This window comes from Tetranychus urticae, chromosome 1, assembly GCF_039701765.1.
Source record: "Tetranychus urticae isolate SD_2017Ah chromosome 1, NJAU_TeUrti_SD_1.0, whole genome shotgun sequence".
NCBI classification, from domain to species: Eukaryota; Metazoa; Arthropoda; class Arachnida; order Trombidiformes; family Tetranychidae; genus Tetranychus; species Tetranychus urticae.
In genome coordinates, this window is record NC_142958.1 from 32,611,875 (window position 1) to 32,637,241 (window position 25,367).

At 33.5% G+C, this 25,367-nt stretch overlaps 4 protein-coding genes and 1 pseudogene across 8 annotated transcripts; 3 read left to right on the top strand and 2 right to left on the bottom strand.

Moving 5' to 3' along the window:
• The first annotated feature begins 164 nt into the window (after positions 1-164).
• Positions 165-3,311, top strand: LOC107361761 (integrin beta-PS-like). Its single transcript, XM_015928653.3, has 5 exons — positions 165-322; positions 389-887; positions 949-1,204; positions 1,267-2,784; positions 2,852-3,311. The coding sequence occupies exons 1-5, from the start codon at positions 256-258 to the stop codon at positions 2,918-2,920; spliced, it is 2,409 nt and encodes an 802-aa protein (XP_015784139.1). The 5' UTR covers positions 165-255; the 3' UTR covers positions 2,921-3,311.
• On the bottom strand, positions 2,675-7,047 carry LOC107361759 (uncharacterized). Of its 2 annotated transcripts, XM_015928650.3 has the most exons (2): positions 3,526-6,661; positions 2,675-3,463 (listed from the first exon to the last, which is right to left on the bottom strand). In XM_015928650.3, exons 1-2 carry the CDS (start codon positions 6,032-6,034, stop codon positions 3,450-3,452), a joined length of 2,523 nt encoding a protein of 840 aa, XP_015784136.1. In that variant the 5' UTR covers positions 6,035-6,661; the 3' UTR covers positions 2,675-3,449. The 2 variants fall into 2 exon arrangements, with proteins under 2 accessions (XP_015784136.1, XP_089126251.1); XM_089270125.1 differs by having other exon boundaries at positions 2,675-7,047.
• Cals (calsyntenin 1) lies at positions 7,037-18,656 on the top strand. Of its 2 annotated transcripts, none has more exons than XM_015928651.3 (7): positions 7,037-7,425; positions 7,856-8,122; positions 8,469-9,081; positions 9,412-9,833; positions 16,283-16,741; positions 16,826-17,028; positions 17,110-18,656. In XM_015928651.3, the coding sequence occupies exons 1-7, from the start codon at positions 7,122-7,124 to the stop codon at positions 17,278-17,280; spliced, it is 2,439 nt and encodes an 812-aa protein (XP_015784137.1). In that variant the 5' UTR covers positions 7,037-7,121; the 3' UTR covers positions 17,281-18,656. The 2 variants fall into 2 exon arrangements, with proteins under 2 accessions (XP_015784137.1, XP_015784138.1); XM_015928652.3 differs by having other exon boundaries at positions 16,856-17,028.
• Positions 18,657-18,805: 149 nt separating this feature from the next.
• mRpS23 (mitochondrial ribosomal protein S23) lies at positions 18,806-19,810 on the top strand. 2 transcript variants are annotated; one of them, XM_015928572.3, is made up of 4 exons: positions 18,806-18,930; positions 19,054-19,115; positions 19,189-19,350; positions 19,489-19,810. In XM_015928572.3, the coding sequence occupies exons 2-4, from the start codon at positions 19,072-19,074 to the stop codon at positions 19,790-19,792; spliced, it is 510 nt and encodes a 169-aa protein (XP_015784058.1). In that variant the 5' UTR covers positions 18,806-18,930; positions 19,054-19,071; the 3' UTR covers positions 19,793-19,810. The 2 variants fall into 2 exon arrangements, with proteins under 2 accessions (XP_015784058.1, XP_015784057.1); XM_015928571.3 differs by having other exon boundaries at positions 18,806-18,917.
• Positions 19,759-24,178, bottom strand: LOC107361708 (DNA topoisomerase 2-alpha pseudogene; annotated as a pseudogene). The gene has a single exon (XR_016200909.1). The product of XR_016200909.1 is annotated as a DNA topoisomerase 2-alpha pseudogene (transcript).
• Positions 24,179-25,367: the final 1,189 nt, after the last annotated feature.

Sequence of the window (25,367 nt, forward strand, 5' to 3'; positions counted from 1 at the left end):
ATCATTTTTGAACTTTACTTTATAAAGCTGTGATTTGTTGAATCCCTCGTCAAAAACAAAGTAAAATAAATTTTTAGATAATTTTAAAAGTTATTTCCTGTCGAATCTGTTTCCTGAAAAACATATTTTTTATAATATCCAATCGTAGCAAAAAAGGTCTTTAAAATTATAACGGAAATATATTTTGCCATAAAGTAATTGTTTTTAGATGCAATTTGTATTTTTGCTTTACTCGTGACAATTTAATCATTAAACATGAAGTATAAAAGTTTCATATTTGTTATTAACATGTTTGTATTTCAATTTATGATCAGCAACGGAGGTGAGTAATTTGTATTTGGAACAATCTTTTCATTGAATTATTGATTCACAGTTTAATTATATTCAGAATTAGATAAGTGCAATGGTGAACCATCTTGTGGCCAGTGTATACGATCAAGTACCGACTGTGGTTGGTGTAGTGCAGAAAATTATGACTCATTTCGTTGTGCTCTTATTGGCAACTTGAATAAATTAGGATGCAGAAATGAGTCGATAGAGTTTCCAAAAAATAAAATGGAAATCAAGCAGAACAGAGAATTGAGTTGGGCCAAAGCAGCTTCGATAAATGAAGCAGTTCAAATAAAACCACAGTTGATTAAATTGACATTGAGACCTAAAAAGTACGAAACCGTCAAAATGTTTTATCGACAGGCTGTTGATTATCCAGTCGATCTATATTACTTGATGGATGTATCAAAAACTATGTCAAAACACAAGCAAAAACTAGCAGAGTTGGGAAATGAACTTGCTAATCAAATGGGACTGATTACGAAAAACTTTAGACTTGGCTTTGGTTCGTTTATCGATAAAAACATTCAGCCTTTCACTGATACTAATCCACAAAAGTGAGTTGATTCAACAATTCATTTCAAATTAAAACAAACAAATTGTTTCTTTCTTATCAAGACTCAAAAAGCCATGTGATGAGTGTTCTAGTTCGTATGGTTTCAAGCACAGTATGTCTTTGGATACCAATGTAACAAAGTTTATAAAACTGGTTAAAGAAAGTCCAATTTCTGGTAACATTGATGCACCTGAAGGGACACTTGATGCGATTATGCAGGCAATTGTTTGTCGAGAAAGGATTGGTTGGAGGAAAGATGCGAGACATTTACTGATTGTCACAACCGATGCTGATTATCACTATGCTGGAGATGGAAGGGTAATTTTTTATTAAATATTTTCATTTACATAACAAATATTAATAATGAACTTCTAATGCAGCTTGCAGGATTGATAAAACCAAATGACGAGGAATGTCATCTTGATTCACAAAACTTTTACTCAGCTGGAAATGAGCAAGATTATCCTTCGATTAACCAAATCAATATGGTTTCTCAGGAAAATAATGTTCACATAATATTTTCAATCATAAGAGAAAAGATCGCTAAATATGGAAAGTTGGTAAAGAAGATAAAAAGCGCGAGTTTAGCTGAATTATCGAGTAACTCTGCGAATATTGTTGACATAATCAAAGGAGAATATCAAAAGCTCACATCGAATATTCAATTGGTCGATAATAGTTCAGATCACTTGAGATTGACTTATTACTCATCTTGTCTTAAAAAGGGAATCTCTGACGACAATTTAAACCTTGTTCAGCCACCAATATGCGAAGGACTGCAAGTTGATTCTCAGGTAATGTTCAAAGTGAAAATTGAATTGATTTCATGTCCAAACAGAGTATCTGAAAGGAAAGAAGTGATAAAAATAAATCCCATTGGATTGGAAGAAGGGCTGATTATTGAAGTTAACATGATATGTGAATGTGATTGTGAAAAGACAAAAGAAACAAAAAAACACATCAGCAAATGCAACAGCAAAGGAGATTACATTTGTGGTAAATGCAATTGTCATCAAGGAAGCTTTGGTTCAGACTGTGCGTGTGATGGTGATGATCGTAAATCTTTTGAGGAATGCTTTAAAGATACTAATGATACTGAACCTTGTTCTGGTAGAGGTGTGTGCAAATGTGGCGAGTGTAAATGCTATTCAGTAAAGGGTCATGCATATACTGGAAAGTATTGTCAATGTGATGACTTGGCCTGTGAATATGTCGATGGACAAATATGTGGAGGCATAACTAGAGGTGAGTGCAAGTGTGGTAAATGTGAATGTACTGATCGCTACACAGGATCTGTTTGTGAATGTCCAAAATCATCACAAAAATGCATCGATCCAGTAACCAAAACGATTTGCAATGGTCGAGGTACTTGCAATTGTGGTAAATGTGATTGTCAACAATCTTATTTTGGTTTGTATTGTGACGAATGTCCAACCTGTCTTGGTCAATGTCCATTATATCAAGATTTAATTAAACAACAAATAAATAATGGAACGCTTGAAATGACCAGTTCATTAACATTAACTTCTACCAACTACTCAATAATTTCAACATTGGTAAATGATTTAAAAGAAGATTCAAGGGACAAACGCTGCCAGTTTGTTGGCAAAGACGATGACTGCGCTTACATGTTCACTTATCGCTATGAAGATGAAACTTTGATAAAACCTTCATTAAAGAATAAAATAAGCGAAAATCAACGAGTAATAATGAAAGCTTTAAAAATCCGTAAATGTACCCAACCGATTGATTTGAAGGCTTATGCAGCTGAATATATTGGAACAATAGTTGTCATTGGATTAATTACTCTTTTAATTTGGAGAATCATTACATTTATGTTAGATAGACATGAATATCAAAAGTTTCTGAAAGCTTGCGCAAATATTGATTTTCCTGAGGTAAATTCATCTGTTACTTTACACTTTACATTTCTAATTTTAACATTTTAATCTTTTATTACAACAGAACCAAAATCCGCTTTTTAAACCATCCACATCAACGTTCAAAAATCCTGCTTATGATGAATCCACATGAAGGCCAAGACATGCTGACTGGATCTGCATCCATGACAAATCCATGCATTCGAAAAAGAGCGTTTGGAAATTCTAATAACTCGAATCCTTAATTTCGTTGCGGTTATAAAAATAGATTTGTCAAATATTTTTTAATATTAGTTTTTTTTGATATAAGTTGATTTGTCTCTCATTATAAATTATTTTCAGAGGTTTTGTTATCTTTATCGCTGTCCATAGAGCTGCCTTCTTTACAGCTACCATTGGTAGTATTGTTAATATTAGCATCACCATCTGTAAGTTTGTGAGATAGTTGATGCTTCAGCATCGATATGAGGGAGCAATAAATTCTATTACAAATGCCACAACTGAAAGTTCGTAAGTTATCTGATGTAATGTTCTCCTTGGTTTTAGTTGGATCGATCACAGATGATTCAATGGGAGTATTTGCTTCTGTTGATGATGTAGAAAGATTTTTCCCATTCATATGTACATTGGAACAATCGTTGTTCACCTCCTGGTTGATTGAACAATTTGAGGTAGATAAAATATTAACAACCCCACTCTGCTTGACAGAAGTTTCATTAGTGGAGGTTGATTTTTCAGAATTGTTAATTTCACACGCACCTTTACTTGTTTGATCACTATTATTGGCACTGGTACCGGCTACCGAAAGCTTCTCAGCGTCACCTTTACGCTTAACGGGACATTGATTAGCTGTATGACGACGAAAGTTTGCAAGATAGGTGAATCCTCGCTTACAATGAGGACAGAGATGAAATTGAGCAGGTGAACCTTTAAAGGCATATTGAGGGTAGTCTTGCTTAACTTTCCATAAATCTACTTTTTTACCATTTTTTTTGTCACTTGTTTTGACAGATGACTTTTGACGAGATAAATATCTACCAACTTGGTCAGATGCACTGCAAGATGAGGTATCAGAGGCAGGAGATTGTTCTTCATGCATATTGAGTGATGATGATTCATCGAATTGGACTTGATCTTTACTATTTTTTACATTGGATGATGACTGTTTTTCGTTGGCAGTGTTTACTTGTTGACTAACATTTCCTGAGCATCCAGCTTGAACATGTTTCCTAAAATTACCCATATATTTGAACAAACGAAGGCAATTTGGACAGCGGCGTTCACGACGAGATAATATCACACGATGCTTTATGGGTTCTTTAGGATGAGGGTTATGTAAAGTCGACGTAGATGAAGATGCTGGGCCATTTTCAGTAAATGATTGCTGTTTCCTTCGACGCCTTTTGATTATGATTTTACGTCTTCTACCGGATTTCAAAGCTCGACAAGTTTTCTCGGCATCAGAATTGTGGTTGGAAAGTATAGCATTAGATTCACTTTCTCCTAATCTATTGACTTGTGCTCGCCCTCTTTTCAATTTCAATCCAGCCTTGCCTCTTAATTTTATGACAATCTTCCGAGCAGTGACTCGAGTAGCAGACAATGCAGCATTTGGTTTCGTATTCGGTTCCCCTACATTCAAATCAACACCACCTTCGGGGTCTTCTTCCTTGTTTCTACCTGTTTTGAGTTGGCGACTTGCACGACGGGTTACAATTTTTGTAGGTACTTTTTGCTTTCTTTTAATCTCATTCTTTTGCGCTCCGATTCTATGTTTCAATTTACCGATTTGTTTATTCGACAAATTTTTTTCTGCACTCCTTGATGCAGAATCAGACGGATCATTCATTGTCTTTACTTCAGGATTATCAGTCTCTTCAGGAGGTAGACACGAGTTACGATGCTTCGCAAACGTTAAATGATGACTAAAAACAGCTGGACAGTTTAAGCAAAAATACCTGGCTCTTCGCCGGATTCTACGATTCAACATAGCAAATCTCCTTACAACTCTATGAACAGGTGTATAATTAACATTGCTAACGTCGGTGTCAGTCTTTGTACAGTCTTGATTAGGTGCTGGCTGAATAGCAGACTTTTCTTCGCTTTTTGTATCATCAATTGATGTGTCTCTATTTTTTAATTTTCTAGCAATCTTTCGCCTTTTAGTAGTATTTTCTGGCTCTTGAGGTTTTCTTTTGTTGGAAGATCGTGTGTTGTAGTTCAAGAACGACGGAGACGAAAAATTGTTATTCACAGTACGGGTAGAATTCCCTTTTCGAGCTGGCGATATTGGAGATATTGAAGTAGAAGACTGTGGGATCAACTTGGATGAGCCTAATGAAAGAGCTGAGGTAGAAAGAAATGAAGGCACGGCTTTAGAATTTGATGATGGCGATGATGATAGAGAAGATGAAATAGATGATGGAGATGATATGGATGTTGAAATTGACGAAGGTGAGGCCGATGAAACAGTAACAGAAAGCGCAGAAGATGAAAACGCTGGATTTGATTGCACGGGAAGGTTATAAATCTTGCTGTTCTTAGTTGGTGTAACTGCTGATGAAAATGGGGAAATCGTTGTTGATGAGCAATCTATAATGTGTTGATACAGTTCTGCAGCAGTAGTAAATTTGTTATGACATTTAGTACATCTAATACTGGGCTCAGATGATGAAGAGGCTATTTGAGGAACCTTGCAGCTTCTGAGCAACCCGGTCGGACTAAAGTGGTGCCACATCAGTAGGTTAGCTGGAATGCATTGATCCAACTGTACCTCAGTGAAACTACAGAAGACGTTAGGATGATTATTGATCTCGTGTTCATCAAAGTCCCTCAATGAAGTGAAATATTTTCCACAGGCATTACAAAGAAAAGCCTGAGATCCCGGTTTCATGTTTGGCCAAGTTGGTAATTTATCATTTTCAACAGCCATCGACATGTTATCAGGTGGAGTGATAGTTTTAGTTGAAGATGATAGATATTCCAGTTCATCCATCAGAAAATGGATCTTATCAAGCTCTTCGTCATCATTTAGTTGATAGTCAGGAGGAAAATTATAATCTTCCAGATTTAATTTGGGGACAATTGATTCAGCTGAAAATTTGACATCATTTACGTGATCACTGTTAGTACAACCGTTATCATTTTTATGAAAATTAGGTTTGCCATCGACATAGTACAACAGGTTTTCTGATATCTTTTCAGCCAAAGATCTGTAAAAACTGGAATCATCTCGGTACGATCCACCGTAATGTTTCATAGAGCACATAGCAGTACTTACCAAGGTGGCGAGGCTTGAATCGGCACTATTTGAAATTTTCAACTTGGTTATTTTATCTGATGTTGCAACAGGTATTGAACTCAGAATTCATGGGTTGATAGTTGATTAAACCCAAAATTATTATTGTAATAAATCGTAACAAATAAACAAGATGAATATTAATAAATCATAAACACATTTCCAACATGATTCGGTTAGCTTTTCCAGATCTATAATCCGTTTATGAGGAGATGAAGATATCTTTATCGCTTATTGAGTAGCTTATCACAGCAGCAAAAAAACAAAAAATTCGCTTAGTACCTCCTTGCAATAGTTAACCACCAATTTTAAACTGGCACTTTCCTAGAAACTTATTCACTTTTTACAGGACCATCGGTACTTGAAGTTTGGCGTGATTGAACCTCAGACCCTGAATTTCTCGGTAATTTTCCAAGGTTTCTGGGAAACGTATCGATAGTGAACTGATATTTGACTCACTACCGGAAAAAGATCTTCAACTCTGAGCAAGACAGTTCGGGTGACTACACCAACAGATGGCTGCACATAAAAAAGCGAAGAAATCTTCGGGAAAAAGAGGGAAGTTGACCAAAAAAGATTGACCTTGTTTAAATAGGAGAGTTTTTTCAACTCAATCTGGATACTGATAATGGTTTAAAGTACAAAATCCGGTTATTTTCTCAGAAAATCTTATCAAACTTTCCTTCTCTGTTTCCATTTGAAACTTCAGATATCATGTTAGAAATCGACTTAAAATAACACCAAACTAAAGCATTTAAATAAACGGTACATTAATTGATTAAGATCTTAGCAATAATGGTTTGTAAGTGGATTGGATCTTATTGCGGTTAATATTTCCATGCATCTACATGTAAATGGTTTCTTGTACGCAAGATTGCAGCAGCAAACTTCAAGAAAACTGTTGTTGCTCTGTATGTAATCCATACTAGGCTTGTTTTATCAATAAAATTGATAGTGACTCATTCTTAGTTCTTCGGGTTTACCTGATCGCCATTTTGTAATCAAGTAAGGATCATCTTTTAACACTTTAGGCCTTGCTGGCCAATTGTTATCAACTATGGGATTATCCATTCCGATTTCAGTGCTTTTATTTACATTTTTGGGCAATGGATTACCTGTGTTTGTTTCTGCCAAAGCTCCTCGTTTCGGAGGAGTCAAGGGCTGGAAAGAAATTCACGATAGAATTGAATACACTCCTACTTCTGGACAGAAAATTTTGTTCCCTGAAGCCGAACTTCAATTATGGAATGTACCATGTGATGTCCAAGATGTTTCTCTTCAACTTAGCTTATCTACTTCACACATAGGAAAAGGATGCGACCGAGATACATACTCTATAGAATCACAACGTAAACTTTGTGGTAAGCTTCCATCACTCATTTCTCATGCTTCGATATAATTTTCTGAAAATAATGACCTGAAATATCATTGATATATTCGCTATTTTATTTATTCAATTTATGTATGAAAGTGTTCTGATCCTGTTTTCTTTTCATGTATTCAATTCATCTCTTCCCCTTACTCTATCTATTTTCTTAATCCTCTTCTGACTCTTCTGTTTTCATTTCTTTTTGGCTTTTAATACCCTTTATCCTGTTTATCTATTATCTCTATCGACTTCTTCATAGCATTTCATGCTTGTTCAGCTTTTCCATATTCTTAATCGCCGTCTTCATTTGTCTTCAACAAATTTTCAGTTTAATCTAGCATTTAGTAATTATCACGATTATTATCATCATTATTTTCGCACATTTACCAATGATACTTTTCTCTTGATTTTTGTTTTTTAAGGAGCAAATGTTGCCAGTGTTGATCTATTACCTTCGCCAGGAATCGGTGCTGAATGGACACGATATTTGCCCACTGATGAAGGTCACGAAAGTGATAAAATCTTTGAATTTGATGGAGCATCAGTTGCTGCTATGATTCCAGAGACTGTTCTGGATCATAATCTCACCAACAAATTTTCAATTTCATTTTGGATGAAACATGAGCCCCCTGCTGATCACACCAACAAACACATCAAAGAGCACATTATATGTAATGCTGATGATCATAGTAAGTCAATCAGATATAATTTAGTCTAATGGCAAAGTGAGACTGGCTGAAAACAAAAAAAATCAGATTACGTTTTGTTTCAAGCACACTTATTGATACTAAATGAATAAAACTAAATGATGATACATTTATTCTGCATTTGGTGATCACATTATAATTGATGAAAAGCATTACTTTCTAGTTGAGAGAAAATTGATGTTTTCAGAGCCAATTTATTGCACCTCACAGACCTTATTTTAGATGTCTATTTTTATTTTTCTCGTAAAATCACAATATTTTATCTATTGGATTGTAACAATCATGTTGTCTTCGGCATTAATTTTATTTTGACATTTTATTTTTGCAGAGAAAAATCGTCATCACTATGCTCTCTTCGTCCGTAATTGTCGTCTCATTTTACTTCTTCGTCGAGAGTTCAATCAAGAGAAACGAACTATATTTCGGCCCGCAGAATGGCGTTGGAAACTCGCTGAAGTTTGTGACAACAAGTGGCATCATTATGCTATATCTGTCTCGTTCCCAGAGGTTTCTTTGTATCTCGACGGACAATTGTACAAAAACACTTCAACTAATCCAGAAATAGTCGATGATTGGCCATTGCACGCTATGAAAGGTGTAAACACCACACTTACTGTTGGTGCATGTTGGGAGGGAAAAGCTAACAAATTAAATTTTCACTTCCGAGGTTTTCTGGCTGGACTCAGTATTCTTCGTGGAGCAAATGAATCGCCTAATGTGTTGAACTGTCTTCATAGATGCAAAGAAGGCTTAGAGTTGCCTCCATCAGACTCTCTTGACTCAGGCACAAGTGTATCCATCAATACTCAAGGATCAGAAATACTAATAGAAGGAAAGGATGCAATTGATGTTGAAGATATGCTCTCTCAAGTTTCTTACATAAACACCCGAGAATACCCAACTCCTGGTCGTCGTAGTTTACGATTATCAACTTCAATAAGGTATGAATTGATTTATAATTTTATTAAATATTTATTTGCAAACTGAATGTTTTTATCCATATGAGTATCATGTAGGGGATTTCAGGTAAATTTTTGACGGGTTGATATATCATACTTATTACATGGTTTTGTTAAAATCCTATTGTTTTGATTGTAAAATTGTCAGCATCGGATGTTTTGGATGAAAAAGATTGTGCAACTAAATGTTTGGACATTATATTCCATTGATTGGAGCAATAAATTATTACCAACTTTCAGATTTGATTTGATTTAGAACCTCGCATTGGTCGATTTTCATTAATCATTATTTCTATTTTTTCTCTCCTCCAGATGTTCTAATGGTAAATCATTGAAGGTTCCCAGTGTAGACTCTTACATAATGGTGTTGCCACCAAAACAGCCACTTATAAGTCTAAATGGAACTCCTAATCTGGCTCGCGAATACGAAGCTTTTGTTCAAGGAATTGAACTTTTCTCAACAGTTTCCATTCTTATTAATCATGAAATCGAAGTTGAAGATGACGAAGATAATAATGTTAATCCTGATGACATTGGAGACTTATCTTCTGAAGATTCATCCAAACCAACCAAGGAAGTATCTAAACTTGCTAATGTACACAAGTTGGATACTTGTTCGATTCAAGTTTATCCACCTCTTAATCCAGATCATGAATATTTTCGACTCCCGAATAATTTCATGAATCATCTTGGAGTTAGATTCACAGAGTCAAAGGATGGAATTGTTATTAACGGTCAGTAATCCATTCTTAAGTGTTTAATTTACATAATGTAAATCGTTTCACTGCTTATATTACCAATCTATCTAAACTTTTCAAACTAATTTTGAATGACAGTTTTAGAAGTGAATAATGGCTAAAAATGGCTTCTAGTGAGACTGTCTCAGTGAAGAATTAGTGTTTTTATCGATCTCCTCGTGTCATTGACATTTTCTTAACGAAGAATTGTTAGTTTTTTGTGGTTAGTGATGGTCATTACTTTTATTAAACTGTAATTCACAGGTTCGTTTCAACCCTGCTAGAAGAATGTAATAAATTAGAATGCTATTTATATAAATAATTATGAAAAATAATAGTGAGGTAAAATGAGCTTTTTAATGAGCTTCCTGGTTACCTTTATAACAATCAATGAGAGTGAATGAACCAGACAGCTGAAAGGCAAGATGAATGGTTAATTATACGCTAATATGATTTCAATTTTATCGGGCATCTCTTATTGTGTACCGATCAAAGAATCTGCTAATGAACAAAAATTTTGATAAACTTGTATTAGTTTTCTTGTATGCATTTTGACTGCCTTTTTAGTGCTTAATATTACTTTTAGCCAATAGAATGCCAGGAAAGAATTTTTTTCTCATTCCACTTGTTCGAATGTAGATTAAGCTGTCACATGTAGCTGAATGCTCATTTCATTTTGAATATATCTTGACTATTGTCCATCATGGTGCATTAATTATCTATTTATTTTTTTAATTAAACTGTCTGTTGATACTTTGTCACTTTTCTGGACAAAAGAGATTTACTGAGATTAGAAATTGATTTAATCGGTTTATATGTGAATAAGCCAAAAGCATCATGTATATATTGAAACGTAGTTTCTTTTTGATTTTATTTAATCTTCCCTAGTTTTGAGTAGATTCACGTAACAGTATTTTGCGCAATTCTAAGCCATACTTGGAGATTGATTCATTTCAATTTTGACTAATTTATCACTCGATATCACCCAGAAATAAATTTTGTATTCTCATATCGATTCCTTTATGGCGAAGATGAATTTTCATTCATGATCAACGCATTTCAATTTGAATAGATTGGATTGAATCTTTAAGACCTTTATTTTGCATGTTTAGATGTTTTACCTCAAAAGTTGTGGCAAATATGAATGTAAGAAGATGAGATTATATCGTTGTTGCTATACATTTTTCATTTCGATTCATATCTTTTTAACTCATGATTAATTTGTTCGTTACTCCAATGGAAATGTTTTTTTCTGTTTTATACATTTTTGATTGCAATAAAATAAGCTTCATAAGCCTAGCCTTAAGGAAAAAGCATCATTCTGCATTTTAATTCTGAAACCAGTAAACAAAGAATTTACTTGTGTCTCCATGTTGATCTAATAATTATTTAGATTTCATTCTTATAGTCTTATTATAATTATTATTAACATTTCCGCCTAAACTATTTTAATACATATTTTCAACCTTTATCATTTTCTCCAGGTAATTATAATTATTTTGTTAATGTGATGTGCTTTCCAAGATTGTTCATTACATGTTGTTTATGCTTTTAACCTTCATTCTCTAAACTTGGTTATTGTTTCCCATTTAATTTGATTTAATTATTTTCCTCAAATACTGTTATGATAATTTTTTCTCATGGTAGCTCATATAAATTGATGATGAGTTGATTCTTAATTTCATAAATCGTCTCTGAAAAATTTGATATAACTTCCTCTTCCATCTACATTAATGAGAATCTGTATATTCAACAGAATGCAGATTGTTAAGGCTTCTGTTTTGTTATTAACTTTAAGGTCTTTCCTTTTTCAGAGCTATTTCCTTTAACCTGTAACAGACGATCGATCAAACTGTTTTCATATTATTAGCAATCCTTATACACTGTTATCATGATTTAATTGAATGGCAACGGATTTTCATCACAGATCTAGTTTCTTTTCTTACCTTGTTTTCTGTATCTAACCTTACATTTGTTTCTTTTTCTCTTCATCATCATCTTCTTCTTTGCCTTCTTCTGACTCTTTTGACTTTTGTAGTTGTAATCATCTGTATTTTGCATCTTAAAATGTTAATTCATTGAAGAAACGAGAGAGAAAAAGAAACTTGAATCGGCTTTTCAGCTGAACCATTGGTTCTGCATTGAATTGTGATTCCAGTCGGACGAATTGCATTCTCATTCTTTATTCATTTCTTCAGAACATTCATCCCTTTTTGATTATATTTGTATATTTTATTCATCTCATTTCCATATCCTTAAACTCGAGTCTTCTCCATAAATTGTTATCTTTAACAATATAACTCACTAATAATTGTCGGATGATCATTTGAAAGTCCTTTTCTTACCATGTTCGTTTCATTCTGTTTCACATATCTCAGCAAAAGAATCTGAAACCATCAGTTACATTGATAGATAAATGCAATTTCCAACACCAATTCAATCCATTGTATAATGCAATAGTAATGGTTTCATTTTTGCACAAGTAATCCAACAATCACAGCAACAAAAGCGACAACATGAACAACAATAACAATAACAGCAACAGCAACAACAACTGTAACTGTAACTGTAGTGATAGTAACAACATCATCTAAAGCAATGTTAGCAGCTCTCATCCAATAACACTGATATGTCATATTTGGAGTCAAAAATACACTTAACCTATTAATATAAAATTATTTCATTTTCATCACCTTTTTACCTTTTCCAATGTTCATTTTCCTCTCATTTTAAGTTGAATCAAAAGTGTGCAAAAATTTGACTCTATTATTTATATAATAATAACTTTGAAATTGGTTCATACTTGCTATTTGTCTTACCTTTATGCCTTTCCTTGTATTTTAATAGAATACATAAATTGTATAACATCTCAGGTTTTCATTGATTTTTGTTTGTCATGCGAATTAGTTATTTCATGTTTTCTGTTCTTGTAACTTTCATTTTTGGGTGTGATTAAAGTATAAAAAAGGTCCCTCCTCATAAGAAAAATACTATCCCAGATGGCACCTGAATTCATCTTTACCCTTTTATTGTTAAACATACAATTTTTTCCTCCCTTTTTTGGACAGCCTCAAATCAACTCATGAAACTTTTTATGCAAACTTGCAAAATTGATTGAATTGATACTTGCATCTCTCAAATGCTATGGATTCATTGAAAATGCACAAATCTATAACTCAAATTACGAATCTCCTAGCAACTACTTAATTTTCTAATGAACAAAATCTGCATTATTGCAATTCGTTTAAAAATGAGTTTTAAAAATTATAGCCAAAATCAGATGTTGTGCTCTAAGATAGCCTCAGAGGATAACATGGATAAATATCAAGTGAATTTGATTTGATATAAAAGATGGCATCCATTGTCTCACAGATTGAAACAGAATCATATTCATTTATTTCTGCTCGGTACTTTGACTGTCATTATAATTTAACTTTAATGTAAACTTTTTCCTCTTCTAACGAGTAAACAATTTTCCTCTCGATTGTCTTCATTATTTCAAACTTTTCTCTTCTCTTTTCTCTCCTTTGAACATGATTTCTGTTTATCTTCTTTTATATCTTTCATTGTTTGCTAGCTTATGTTGACATTTAAAGAAAGGAAAATGAGAGACTTGTTGACATGCTATTGTACGTAATCTTGTTTTCAGGACTAACTCTAGCATCACTTTAGTTTTATATATTCACAAATAATCATACACTCCCATTACCATTAAAATCAGTAGCAGCATCCTCCTCTTACATATATTTTTTACCATTTTTCATCGTGTCTTCAAGTACATCCCATTGAGCTAGATAATAATAAACAATATGACTGCTAGCTTTTAATAATCATGGCATTAAATTGAAACATAAAACAAAAGTAACAAAAATAGCTAACATGTCACAGAAAAAGTAATTTACTTAGCAGAATCAAGTGAAATAGCCACGAGACTTTGTCTCTTCATGCATTTGCCAATTGAATACAGCATTGGAAACAACATGTTTTAATCAATCAGGATTTATTTCACCACTTGAATGGTGTAAAAGATGGCACAGCACACTTTTCACGACTATTTTGTTCTGACTTTCATGAAGAAATCAAGTCGAAGCACGTTTGTCTTGCTTCTTGAATCTTTGATGATCATGAAAGTGTTCAACTAATTCTTGTCTTTTTTTGGATGACTTCATCTCTCAATCAATTCTTGCAATTTTAGAACCAGAGGCATTTTTTGAAAAATGGGAACAAGAAACAAAGAATAAATAGTGAAAAGAAAAATGATGATACTGACCTATTCATTTCTATTTCAACTCAAATCGACAAATCTTTCTTTTCATATTAAACTTATTTACTCGTTAGATCTAACCTAGAAACTAGAAAACGACATCGATTTCTCCACCCAAAACCTGAGTCATCTTTGTCCACTGACCATTGTGGTCATCTATTCTCTCATTTTTCTACTTCCTTTTTATTTTCTTTTTCTGCTTCGTCTCTCTCTTGTTCGAATTGTTCACGCAAACCAAGATTCAAGATAACCTTTCTTTTAAAGAAACGAGAAAAGCCTTCATCTTGCTCTTTTACCTTTTCTCTTATTCATTATCCGAAGATGATGAACCTACAAATTTTCTGAACTCCACTGAGACCAAATGCCTGATGCACTAATTAGATATCATTGGCTCAAATAACTTATAGTTTAATGACTTGGATAAGCCAAAGTGGAATGATAAGGAATAGAATTATCAAAGTTAATTGAGAGTATAGCCGTTTAAAGCAATGCTCCTGAAAGGTTACTTCACTATTAAACATTCCCTTCAGAGTGTAAACTGTTACATTTGAATGGATTAAAGGTGTCAATTTTATCTCAATCATTCACTCGCCTTCTTTCACTCATTGAAATATTTCCACTCGAAACAATAGTCTATTGCTTATTGCTTTATTCAACATCCATTGTGACTTGGATTTTTGTTCAATTTTTATGGACGCATGTCCATTATAACTCAGGCCAATTATTATGCAAACACTTGCAATCTTATAAATTATTATTGCAATCATTAATCATCTTAATTGCTGTTAATCTTAGTTTTGATTTCATGTTTGCATCTAAAGTCAAAGTTTATTTTCTCCTTTTCCCAATGCTGATTAATCGATACATTGTTGTAAATGTTATTGATCAGACATAAGGATAGTGATTCAATTAATTGAGTTGAATGATAAACTAATGATGTTGATGTCAAATAACGAGGATAATTCAATCTTTTGTCTAATCCTTTGTTGTTTGTCCTTCCTTTGTTTTAAAAAAAAAGTTTGACTCGTCAAATATCAAGATTAAATTGAACTGAATCAAAATTGATTATTTTGCTTGTAGGAACACTGAGCGTAAACCCACTCAGCTGAAGAGACTGGAGAGTCTCCATCGAGTCAATGTAGATCAATGTTTAAATCGAGTTATAGCGGAAACTTGTCAGTTAATTATCAATGTTTCTATGGTTTCCTATGACATTTAAAGGATGATCAGGATTAAAATTTTGTAATCACTTTGTGAAGAGTTATCAACAATCTAAATCTATAAACCTTGGAATTTAGTGATTATCTTCTTATCAAGTAGATTGAGAGAAATAAATACACTTTTCCTGTAATCATTAAAGAAAAGGCTTTACTTTGAGTCATCAGCTGGTTGATTTACTCAAGCTCAATATCTTGCTCTGAACATAATTCAATTTTTTAATGTTACAGTTTCTCTCTTCAACTTGAATCGTTTTTTTCAGTTAAATCGATTAATTTCTCAGCTCATTGATTTGATAAATTCTTGTATTTTGAATTGATATTTCGTTTATATTAGATTGGCCAAACATTGTCAAGCTGTGAAAATTGGTTTATTGATATTCTGAGGTGACTAATTGAATGCTGAATAAAAAATAAATGATCTTTCATCTTTTCGAAAAACAACTTTCTTTTTTCATTTTACTCATTCAGCCTAATAAACAATAAGTTGAATTTTATTGAAAATCTCTTTCCAACTGATGAAATTCTTATATTTTTATTCTTTTTCAGACAACTTTTTCATCTTTTATATTTGATAAATTCTCTCTTCGTGTTCTTCTATTAACCTCTGAATTACTTTTAGATATTTTCTATTGTTAGTGATTTTTAGTTGGTCATGCTCTAGAATTGCTTTCATGACTAGAGTTGTTGCTGGATGTCATTATTATATACTTCTAATGAAGATAATTCATGAAAGATTTTCGTAATACTGTTACATGAAATGGCCAATTAGTTTGAGATTCTCTCTTTTCTGTATAATTTCTTATCCATCCTAATAAATCATAGGGTTTAAGCTTCAAATTGATTGAAATCAATAGTTATTAAAGCAAATTTCCTTCACCAACATCAAGTCAAATGATTCCTTTTTCTAATTCTCATTTTGCAATTTATTAATAATTTGATTTATACGTATTTCTAATCAACAGGAGCCGACACTGTTCATAATTATCAAACCATACTTCGAGAGATCGTTTACTTCAACCATAAACCAGCCTACTATTTGAATAGAGCCTTCAAACTGACTTGTTCAGAGTTAAATGGCCGTTTCATTTCAAACGACTACTTTCAAACATTAACTGTAATCCATCCTAAAGTTGATCCTTCAAACTTGACTGGATCCACAAGTCAAGGCTTTAAATCTGAAGCAAGTTCTGACGTTGTAAGTGGTTTAAATAACAATGACGGATCTTCGAGGCACAATGAGGCTGATAACAAGATGAACATGATGGTTAATGATGGCCATGGACGTGAAGATCGACCAGGCATTGTGGCAGCTCATGCTCAAGTTCATCAGCAACAAGTTGAACTAAAGGATTCCAAGTTGAAATCAAATGGATTCCGGGATTCACTTGAATCTAGTGAAATCTTTGCAAGAACCACTGCAAGTGAGTAAACTCATTTTGCTTTTGTAAACGTTTGTTATAACTTATTGTTGTCCCTTTATCGTTTAAACTTTGCCACTATTATAGTGAAATCTCGATTGTCACCCATCGTTGTAGGTCATGCAGTAACTGTTATTATCGTGGTATGTGTTGGTTTCTTAGTCTTCATGATTGTTCTTGGAGTTATTCGGATAAGAGCTGCACATTCTAGGCCTAGTGAAACGAGAGATGAAGAACAAGAAATGGCCTGGGATGATACATCACTTACCATAACTGTAAACCCTTTAGATGTAAGTTTTAGTCTGTGAACTTTATCGATTTTGATTTGGTTAAATGTATCTAACAATTACAATTCTTTAACTTTTTTCTAGCAAATTGAACAAGAACAGGGAAGTTTACCAATCCAAGAGGACGATGATGATTCTGACAGTTCAGATGATGGCAGTAGCTATCGGGACGATGGTGAAAGTTCAGAGGATGAAGTAGAAAAAACTAAAACTCGCCGAGAATTGGAATGGGATGATTCAACCTTAACTTTTTAGATCTCACTTAATGGAAATTTAATTTAAAATTTATTTCATTTCCGTTTCATCTGCTAAATTGACTTGACTCAATCAACATGACAACTTGTTGATATTACTTAAGGTGTTTCCCATCAGGCCAAATATTGAGATTAAAATTGAGATATCGATAAATTATGGCGTATTCTGACGTCAAAGTAAATTAATTTTTCAAACGAGCTAATAATCTAATTGACATAACCTTTAGAGCGCGATCATTCTTAGCTAAAACTTTCATAACATGAGCCTAAATGTTGTTTTTTTGATTCTTTAATTTGAGTTGTGAATCTCAATCATTTTTTAATCGAGATGAATTTAATGGGAAACACCTTAACGAGTCTGATTTAATTTAGCTTGTATAAAGTCAACTTAATTACCACTACCACTACCACTTCCACCTTCATCAATCATAACACTGACGCAAACTAAAAATATTATCATTATCGAAGCAGTGATGACCAAGCATCTACTTATAAATACAGCTTTAAAAATTTAGATTGGGTTGACAACATTATCTTTGATGGACAAACCGATACTTTATTGTCAGATTGATCAATAAAACTGAAATTTTACTATTCAACTAAATCATTTGATCTCACAATCAGCTTCTGTTTGTTCATTTCTGATATTGTTATCGACCCAAAACTTAATTTACAAAAACTGTTTTTTATACAACTAAACGATTGATAACTAATGGTTATAAGCACTGGATAACCAACATATCAGCACTTAACAGCACTGTTTTAAAGGAGCAGTTAAATCTCAAGTTATTGATCATAACATATTAAGATGTTAGAAAAGATGAACTAGTTGAAGCTAATATTATAAGAATTTTTTTGTTTGTCAATACCTACGTTTGATAGCCAAACTTCAGACCAAAAATGATTATCTAAATTGTTATTATTTTGGACTTTTTTATTTAATTCGTGTAAAAAGCTGAATAATGGTTAGTCAATGATATGTGACTTGCGTATCATCTGAAATCGTCTTTAAACTGATAATTATTCACTTTAATATAATATTGAAAAATGGAAATCCTCTAGAATTATTCCTACTCTTGACTTCTCCTAGACTTACTCTTGAACCCCATAAACTGTAAACCCCTATTCAATACCAGATTGTTTAACATTGAACATTCCACGAAACGAAAATCAAACGTACCTTTTTTTCTTAGGTAATCGCTCTTAAAATCTATGGACTCAAAAAATGCTTAAATTAACCCGAATCTTACCTCTTTCGCTTAATTGTCTTCATTCTTCATTGCGCGAAAACTATTAACATAAACATTATTTGCTTTCAAAATACTTGTATATTGATAATAAATATTGATAATAAAATTAGATGTTAATTGGTGTAAATTGAAACCAAAGTACTTTTTACAAGCCATCCAAACAATACATGATGTATCGAAGAAATCAAATCAATTTAAAAGATGGCGTAACCTCAAAATATTGAAAGAGTGTGATTTAGTCTGAGTTAGTCTGAAATTTACTCTTTGGTCATTCTTTGCAGATACATGTAAATATATTTATTTTTTGTCATGTTTCCATTGTTTTACATTTTTTTTGATGAACATTCAGCTATTAGTTTGTTATGCTCTTAATTAGACTCTAACAAATGTAAGTCTTAGAGGTAAATAGATAGTATCTATTAGATATGGATTGACTCCAAGATCCGATCCTATTTTGGTCATGTTTTGAAAACATTGTTTTCATCTTGTTTTTCATTTTTTGGTTATTTATTAATATAAAATAGATATTTGCTAATTTAGAAATGGCACAATCAAGATTACAAAAATTTGCCAGCATTTTCAATCGGTAAGTTTGATTTAAAATATTATCTGAATCTCTACTTAATGTATTCTTTATTTCTGATTGCTCCAACTATTAGTGTTGAAGGTTTCCTGCGATCTGGAGGAATCAAACCTGATGATAAACCCATCTGGTTCGATGTTTATAAACGATTTCCCCCAGTTGTTGAACCTATTTACTTAAGGCCTTTACCTGATATTAATGTCAAACCTATTTTTTATCATGAAGATAAAATAAGAGCGTAAGTTTTTCTTCTGTTTACAATTTATAGCAGTTTGATAGAGTAAAGTTCAGTCCTGAATGTGACTCATTAGCTAGTAGATTCAATTTTCGATTCCTACTCAACACTCATGTATTCTAACCTTTCTCGATTTCTCAGTGAATTTTATAGAGTATTTGGATCACCTGGTGTTATCGATTTAATGGACTCTTCAAATCCAACAATTTGCGACCTATTCATAGAAAAATATGTCGAAATAGCGAAATCAAGTCAAATGGATATTGATGATGTTACTCTTTTTAACTTAGCCGCAAATAGATTAAGGGAGTCTGGTATCAAATTAAGAAAGTATGAAGGATCAAACAATATTGATTTGCCCGATGTCAATATTGATAAACCAGCAATGAAATCACACAACCCAAAACAAAATATAGATATAGCAAGTTTAATGGATAATGAATAAAATGTAATCGATATTAAATTATGAGTTTGTGCTTGTAAAATGAAATAGATTTCGAAAATATGTACAAAAAAATATTTGATTCTAAATTTGTTCTAAAAAGGAATCATCGCTGTCGATTCGATATAATACATTTTTACGAGCTCTCTTGGATTTAGGTTCAACAGGAACATCACTTTGCTCTTCGTCATCTTCAGTACTCGAACCAGAACTCAAGACAATATCTTCATCATCTTCAGTGAGAGAATCATCTGAGCCCCAAGATTTACGCTTTTTAGGCTTTGACTTTTGCTTGGGTTGAGTTGTTTTGGTTACGAGATTTTTCTTAGCAGCAACTTCTTTAGTTTTCGTAATAGGTTTTTCAATTTCAGTGCTATTGCTATCTGCGTCAGCCTTGTCATCTTTGGTCACTTTACCAATCGGTTTAAAATTCAGAGTAGTCTGTTTGAGATTTTCATTGGATGATTTACCTTTTGCTTTATTGGTCTTAGGTTCTTTAACTTTAGTTGCCACAGACTTTGTTTTACCGTCCTTCTTTCTATCCAATCTGGCAAGTAAAGGTACATCCTCGTCTTCCTCTGCATCATCGCTCAATATTGGGATATCATCGAGAATCTCAGTAGCATCAGGATCGCTTTCGATTTCCTTTGAGGATTTTTTAGCACGTCTCTTGCAATCAGCAGTTTGTTTAGCGTATAGAGCAGGATCGATTTCAGGTTCAATTCGTCTTCCAAATTCAGAGGGTTTAGTATCAGCATCGGACTTTTTAGTGCTTTTGCCTCGAATCTTTCCTCCATCTCCACCTTTTGGTTTGATAGCCTTAGCAGCTGCCTCGTCTTGTTCTTTTTCAACATTAGTCAGTTCTTCTATGAAATCATCAAGATCTCGTAGCCACATTTCTTGGACAGTAGTTTTTTTCAGTTCATTGAGCTCTGATTTTTTAGCATCACGAGTTTTCAGAAGATTATCAGCTTTTTCTTTCAACATAGATCGCATAGCCATATCAAGCAGGTAATCATAATCTGGACCGGTAAGATTGCCATCTTGCTGTCCAGATTCCACTGATTTTTCGTTATCTTCATCTACAGGCTGTTCTGGAGAATCAAACTGGTTCTTCTTTTGCCAGGCTTTCACAGGATCTGAATCATAGCCCTTTTTAATCAATGTCTCGATCATGGCTTTAACTCCAACACCTTCCATTTTAATCTGACCTGAATTCTTTTCTACAATGAAACGAGCTTGATTTTCCAACTTCAAAGCTTCTGCTTCAAGCATTCCTTCAAGATAAGCCTTTCGCTTATTGTAGTGCACGAGACGCATATCATAAAATTCCAACAAAATTTCTTCAGGAGTCTCATAACGTTTAATGCAACCATTGTGATCAAACAAAACCATTGAGGTAGTGGTGAATGTAGTCTGGAGTTTGAAAAATTTGTGGATACCTTGCTGCTCTGCTTTTCTAAGGTTCTCAGGTGATATGGATACTACGAAACGAACAGTTGTATCTGTATGATACTCTTTGTAATCATTGATAATTTGTTGTTGCTTGTCATTACCATGAAGGAATGGGTCGAGAACATTTTCTTTATAAGCCTGAACCCAGACTCGAACCGGAAGTTCAGTAATTTCAATCTTGCCTTCATCAAGAATAGCGACTTCACCAAAACTGATATAACGTTGAGCGTCGATTTTCTCAATCAAACCTCGGAATCCTTTGAACCAGGGTTTCATCGGAACAATTTCTTCTCCTTTAATCAATCTCTTCAAGTTTGCAACAACATCTCTTGGATTATAATTGGGAATCTTAGTGCTCCATCCGGTTCCAATTCCGTCAGCTCCATTTACCAACACCATTGGGAGTATAGGGACATAATATTCTGGTTCAACTCGTTGATTATCATCGTATAGATAATGGAGTAAAGGTTCATCTAACTTGGAAAATATTTTTCTAGCAAGTGGACTCAATTTGGTGAAAATATAGCGAGCACTGGCAGCATCTTTACCACCCTGCAATCTAGTCCCGAATTGACCAAGTGGAAGCAATAGATTTATGTTGTTGCTGCCAACAAAATCTTGAGCCAAACTGACAATTGTAGACATCAAAGACACTTCACCGTGATGGTATGCTGATTCCGAACCAACGGTACCTGCTAACTGAGCTACTTTAGTTTCATTCTTCAAATTTCGCTTGAAACATGTAAACAAAACTTTTCTTTGGCCAGGTTTGAATCCATCCATTACTGATGGAATCGATCGTTCGTTATCAAGATTACTGAAAAGAACTAATTCTTTGTTGACAAAATCTTTGTATGAAACAACTTTTGTGTCTTTTTGGTATAAATAAATTTCTCCTAATCCATCTTCACGTCTTTGTTTTCTTTCTTCCATGGCTTTAGTCAACCATTCTTTTCTTTGATCGACCATTTTCTTACTGAAAGCAAGAATGACAGACTGATCATCTTCAGGACCTCCATACTTGAATCGAATCCTGTGACGTGCAAGATCTGTAAAGTACTCTTTTGCTTCGTTAGAGGTACTTGTACCCAAACCTTTGTAGTATTTTATCTTCCAATTTTTATGATCAGGAGTTTCAGCTTTCCATTCTTCAAATTCTGGTAAAGAATAAAATGAGATGACTTTGTTTCCTTTGGTAGCTTTACAAATTGGAGTAATGAATTCTTCCAAGAAAGGAAGCTTCAGAAGATTTGGCCAATTATGATGAATGAAATTGATGAGAAGACCTTTAATGTGGGAACCATCATGATCTTGATCGGTCATAATCATAATTTTTCCATATCGAAGAGATTTCAGATCTTCTTCTCGCTCATATTTTTTACGATAATCCAATCCAACGATTTTGATTAGGTTCTGGATTTCTTCATTCTTCATGATTTGTGGAACAGCGGCTTCTCTAACGTTCAACAATTTACCTCGCAACGGAAATACACCATATTTATCTCTTCCGATGACACCAAGACCGGCAACAACTAATGATTTAGCTGAGTCTCCTTCTGTCAAAATCAGTGTACACTCGATTGATCGAGCTCCTCCAGCAAGATTAGCATCTTCCAATTTAGGAACGTGAACTCTACTATGCTTCGATTTGACTCCTTGCTTGTTGAGTTGTTCTTGAGCTTTAAACTTAACCCATTGCAAAATATTTTCAACGATACCGATTTTTAAAACAGTGGTGAAAAACTTATCAGATGGGTTACACTTAGATCCAAAATTTTTAGTCTGTAATGTCATGTTTTCTTTAGTTTGGGAGTCAAAAGTCGGATTTTCAATCAAACAATTTATGAACACCCAAAGTTGATGTTTCAGTTGATGTGGCTTAACCTGGACGCCTCCTTTGTTTTTCTTTTTGATTACCTCGGTCAATTTGGTAAGAATTAGTTCGCTGACATGTTCCACATGACGACCACCTTTAGTAGTTGCAATACTATTTACAAAGCTAACTTGTTGAAATCCTTTATCACTGGATGCCACAGCAATTTGCCATCTATCGCTTACATCTTCATATGCACATTGAAGAGGTCCACCTTGATCATCAACTTTACCCTTAAGATATTGGTTAACATAGTCTTTGAAGTTCTTGATTGGTAGTTCTTCGCCATTAAGAACTACTTTTACACCTTTAGTAGAGCCAGCAATATCAAAAGCACGACGCTTGAAAAGTGCCACAATATCCGCATCTAACGACTGCATTTTAAATTTTGATAGATCAGGGTAGAAAGTTACAGATGTAAAGTCAGACTTAGCCGCTTTTCCAATTTTAGCTTCTTGTGCTTTGGACATGTTATCAGTCCATGTTTGTTCAAAAGAGCTGTCATAGGCTTTAGAAGATGTTTTTACGATGAACTTTTTGGAAAATACATTACATAACTTTGCTCCATAACCATTACGACCTCCTGTAACTTTTTTTTCATCATCATTGAAATTTGATGAAGTTAAAAGGTGGCCGAAAATCAAGGACGGAACATACATATTTTCCGCCTTGTGATACACAACCGGTATACCTGCACCATTGTTCCAAATTCTGATCATATTGTCTTCAGGAACAATATCGATTTTGATCAAGTTCATTGATTTATCCCGTTGTTTGTTATCGGCAGCATTAACTAAAATTTCGTCAAAAATTTTGTAAAGACCAGGGACATATGTAATGTCTTTAAGAACCATTTCACTTTTTTCATCGTTGTAAACCCACATTTGTTGAGTAACAGGCTCTACAGAACCGATGTAAGTATCTGGTCGGAGCAAAATATGCTCCAATTGTGATTTCTTTTGGTAAATCCGCTCAACACTTAGTCTTTTATTTGTAGTTGTAGATTTTGAACTGAGTGGAGGTCTATCCCCCGAAGATAGCACTGGTGATTCAAATTCCATGTCGAATTAAAAACAATTAAAAATGTGTAAAAACTAGTACAATTGATTGAAAAACTTGTAAAGAACTAGATGTTTAAGAACCGGGAAGAACGAATAAACTATTTTGACAGTTTATCAACTTGAATTTGAATAAAGTAACGTCTAAAATAAACGTTTCTGATTGGCTGACAGTAATCTTGATTCAAGCGCCATCTATGAATACAATAAAAAACTCGTAACCTGAAGGCTCATTAGGGGATTCAAAAAGTATGAAACAGTTACATTTGAGTTAATACTGTTTCTCCCAAAATATTTTTGTTCACGCATTAAAACTCATAAAATAAGCATATTGATTGTCTTATTTTATCTCTTCCAACTCTTCCCTACCCGGTCATGCCTTTAACAATTCATTTTAATTCAATATTCACTACATCTGATAAAATAAAAGCAAAGTTGGGCTAAGCTGTTGAGCCTCAAATAAGAGAGCATCAAAATGTGAATAAAACTCTTCGCTAGACGAGGATCCGGCAGTTACATTCATCTGCCTTGCACATATTGCAATGCTAAACGGTTCAGACTGCCGTTTTTATTGGGACACAGTGGAGGGAATCACAAATACGGAGGAGGGTTACATTAAATTAAACTTACAAAATAACTAAAAATAGAAGAAACTTGCAAGATATTGATTTGAAAAAAGAAAAGTTGTAGCGTGATTTGTTGAGTAGATTGCCTATTATCGTTTTGTTGATTCCAGATTGTTGTCTCTGTTTGAAAGTTGAAAATGAAGTTAGTTAATGTAATCTATTATCACTGCAAAAGGTCTTCACGTTCATAAATATTGAATGGTACTTACCTTGACTGTTTTAATATTGTTTTTTGTAATACAGTCAAGTAAACTTTCCAATATCATGCAAAACTCAAGTTAAATCCCTGCCTCTTCTGTCATTGACGCGATTGGTCATTGCCATAGAAAGGGTTGTGTAACATCAAGTGTCAAGTTATCAATAAACAAATTGGTCAAAACATTAAATTAACCAGTTCGCAATGTTTGGTAATTTGCATGTCACCGGTTTATTCATGTATTTATATCCTCAATTGCCTTATAAAAGATTCCTATTGACATCATAACTACATCATGATCCTGACAACAAACGTGTCATCATAAAATCATCATTACATGTGTTTACCTTTCAGTGAAACATTTTCATTC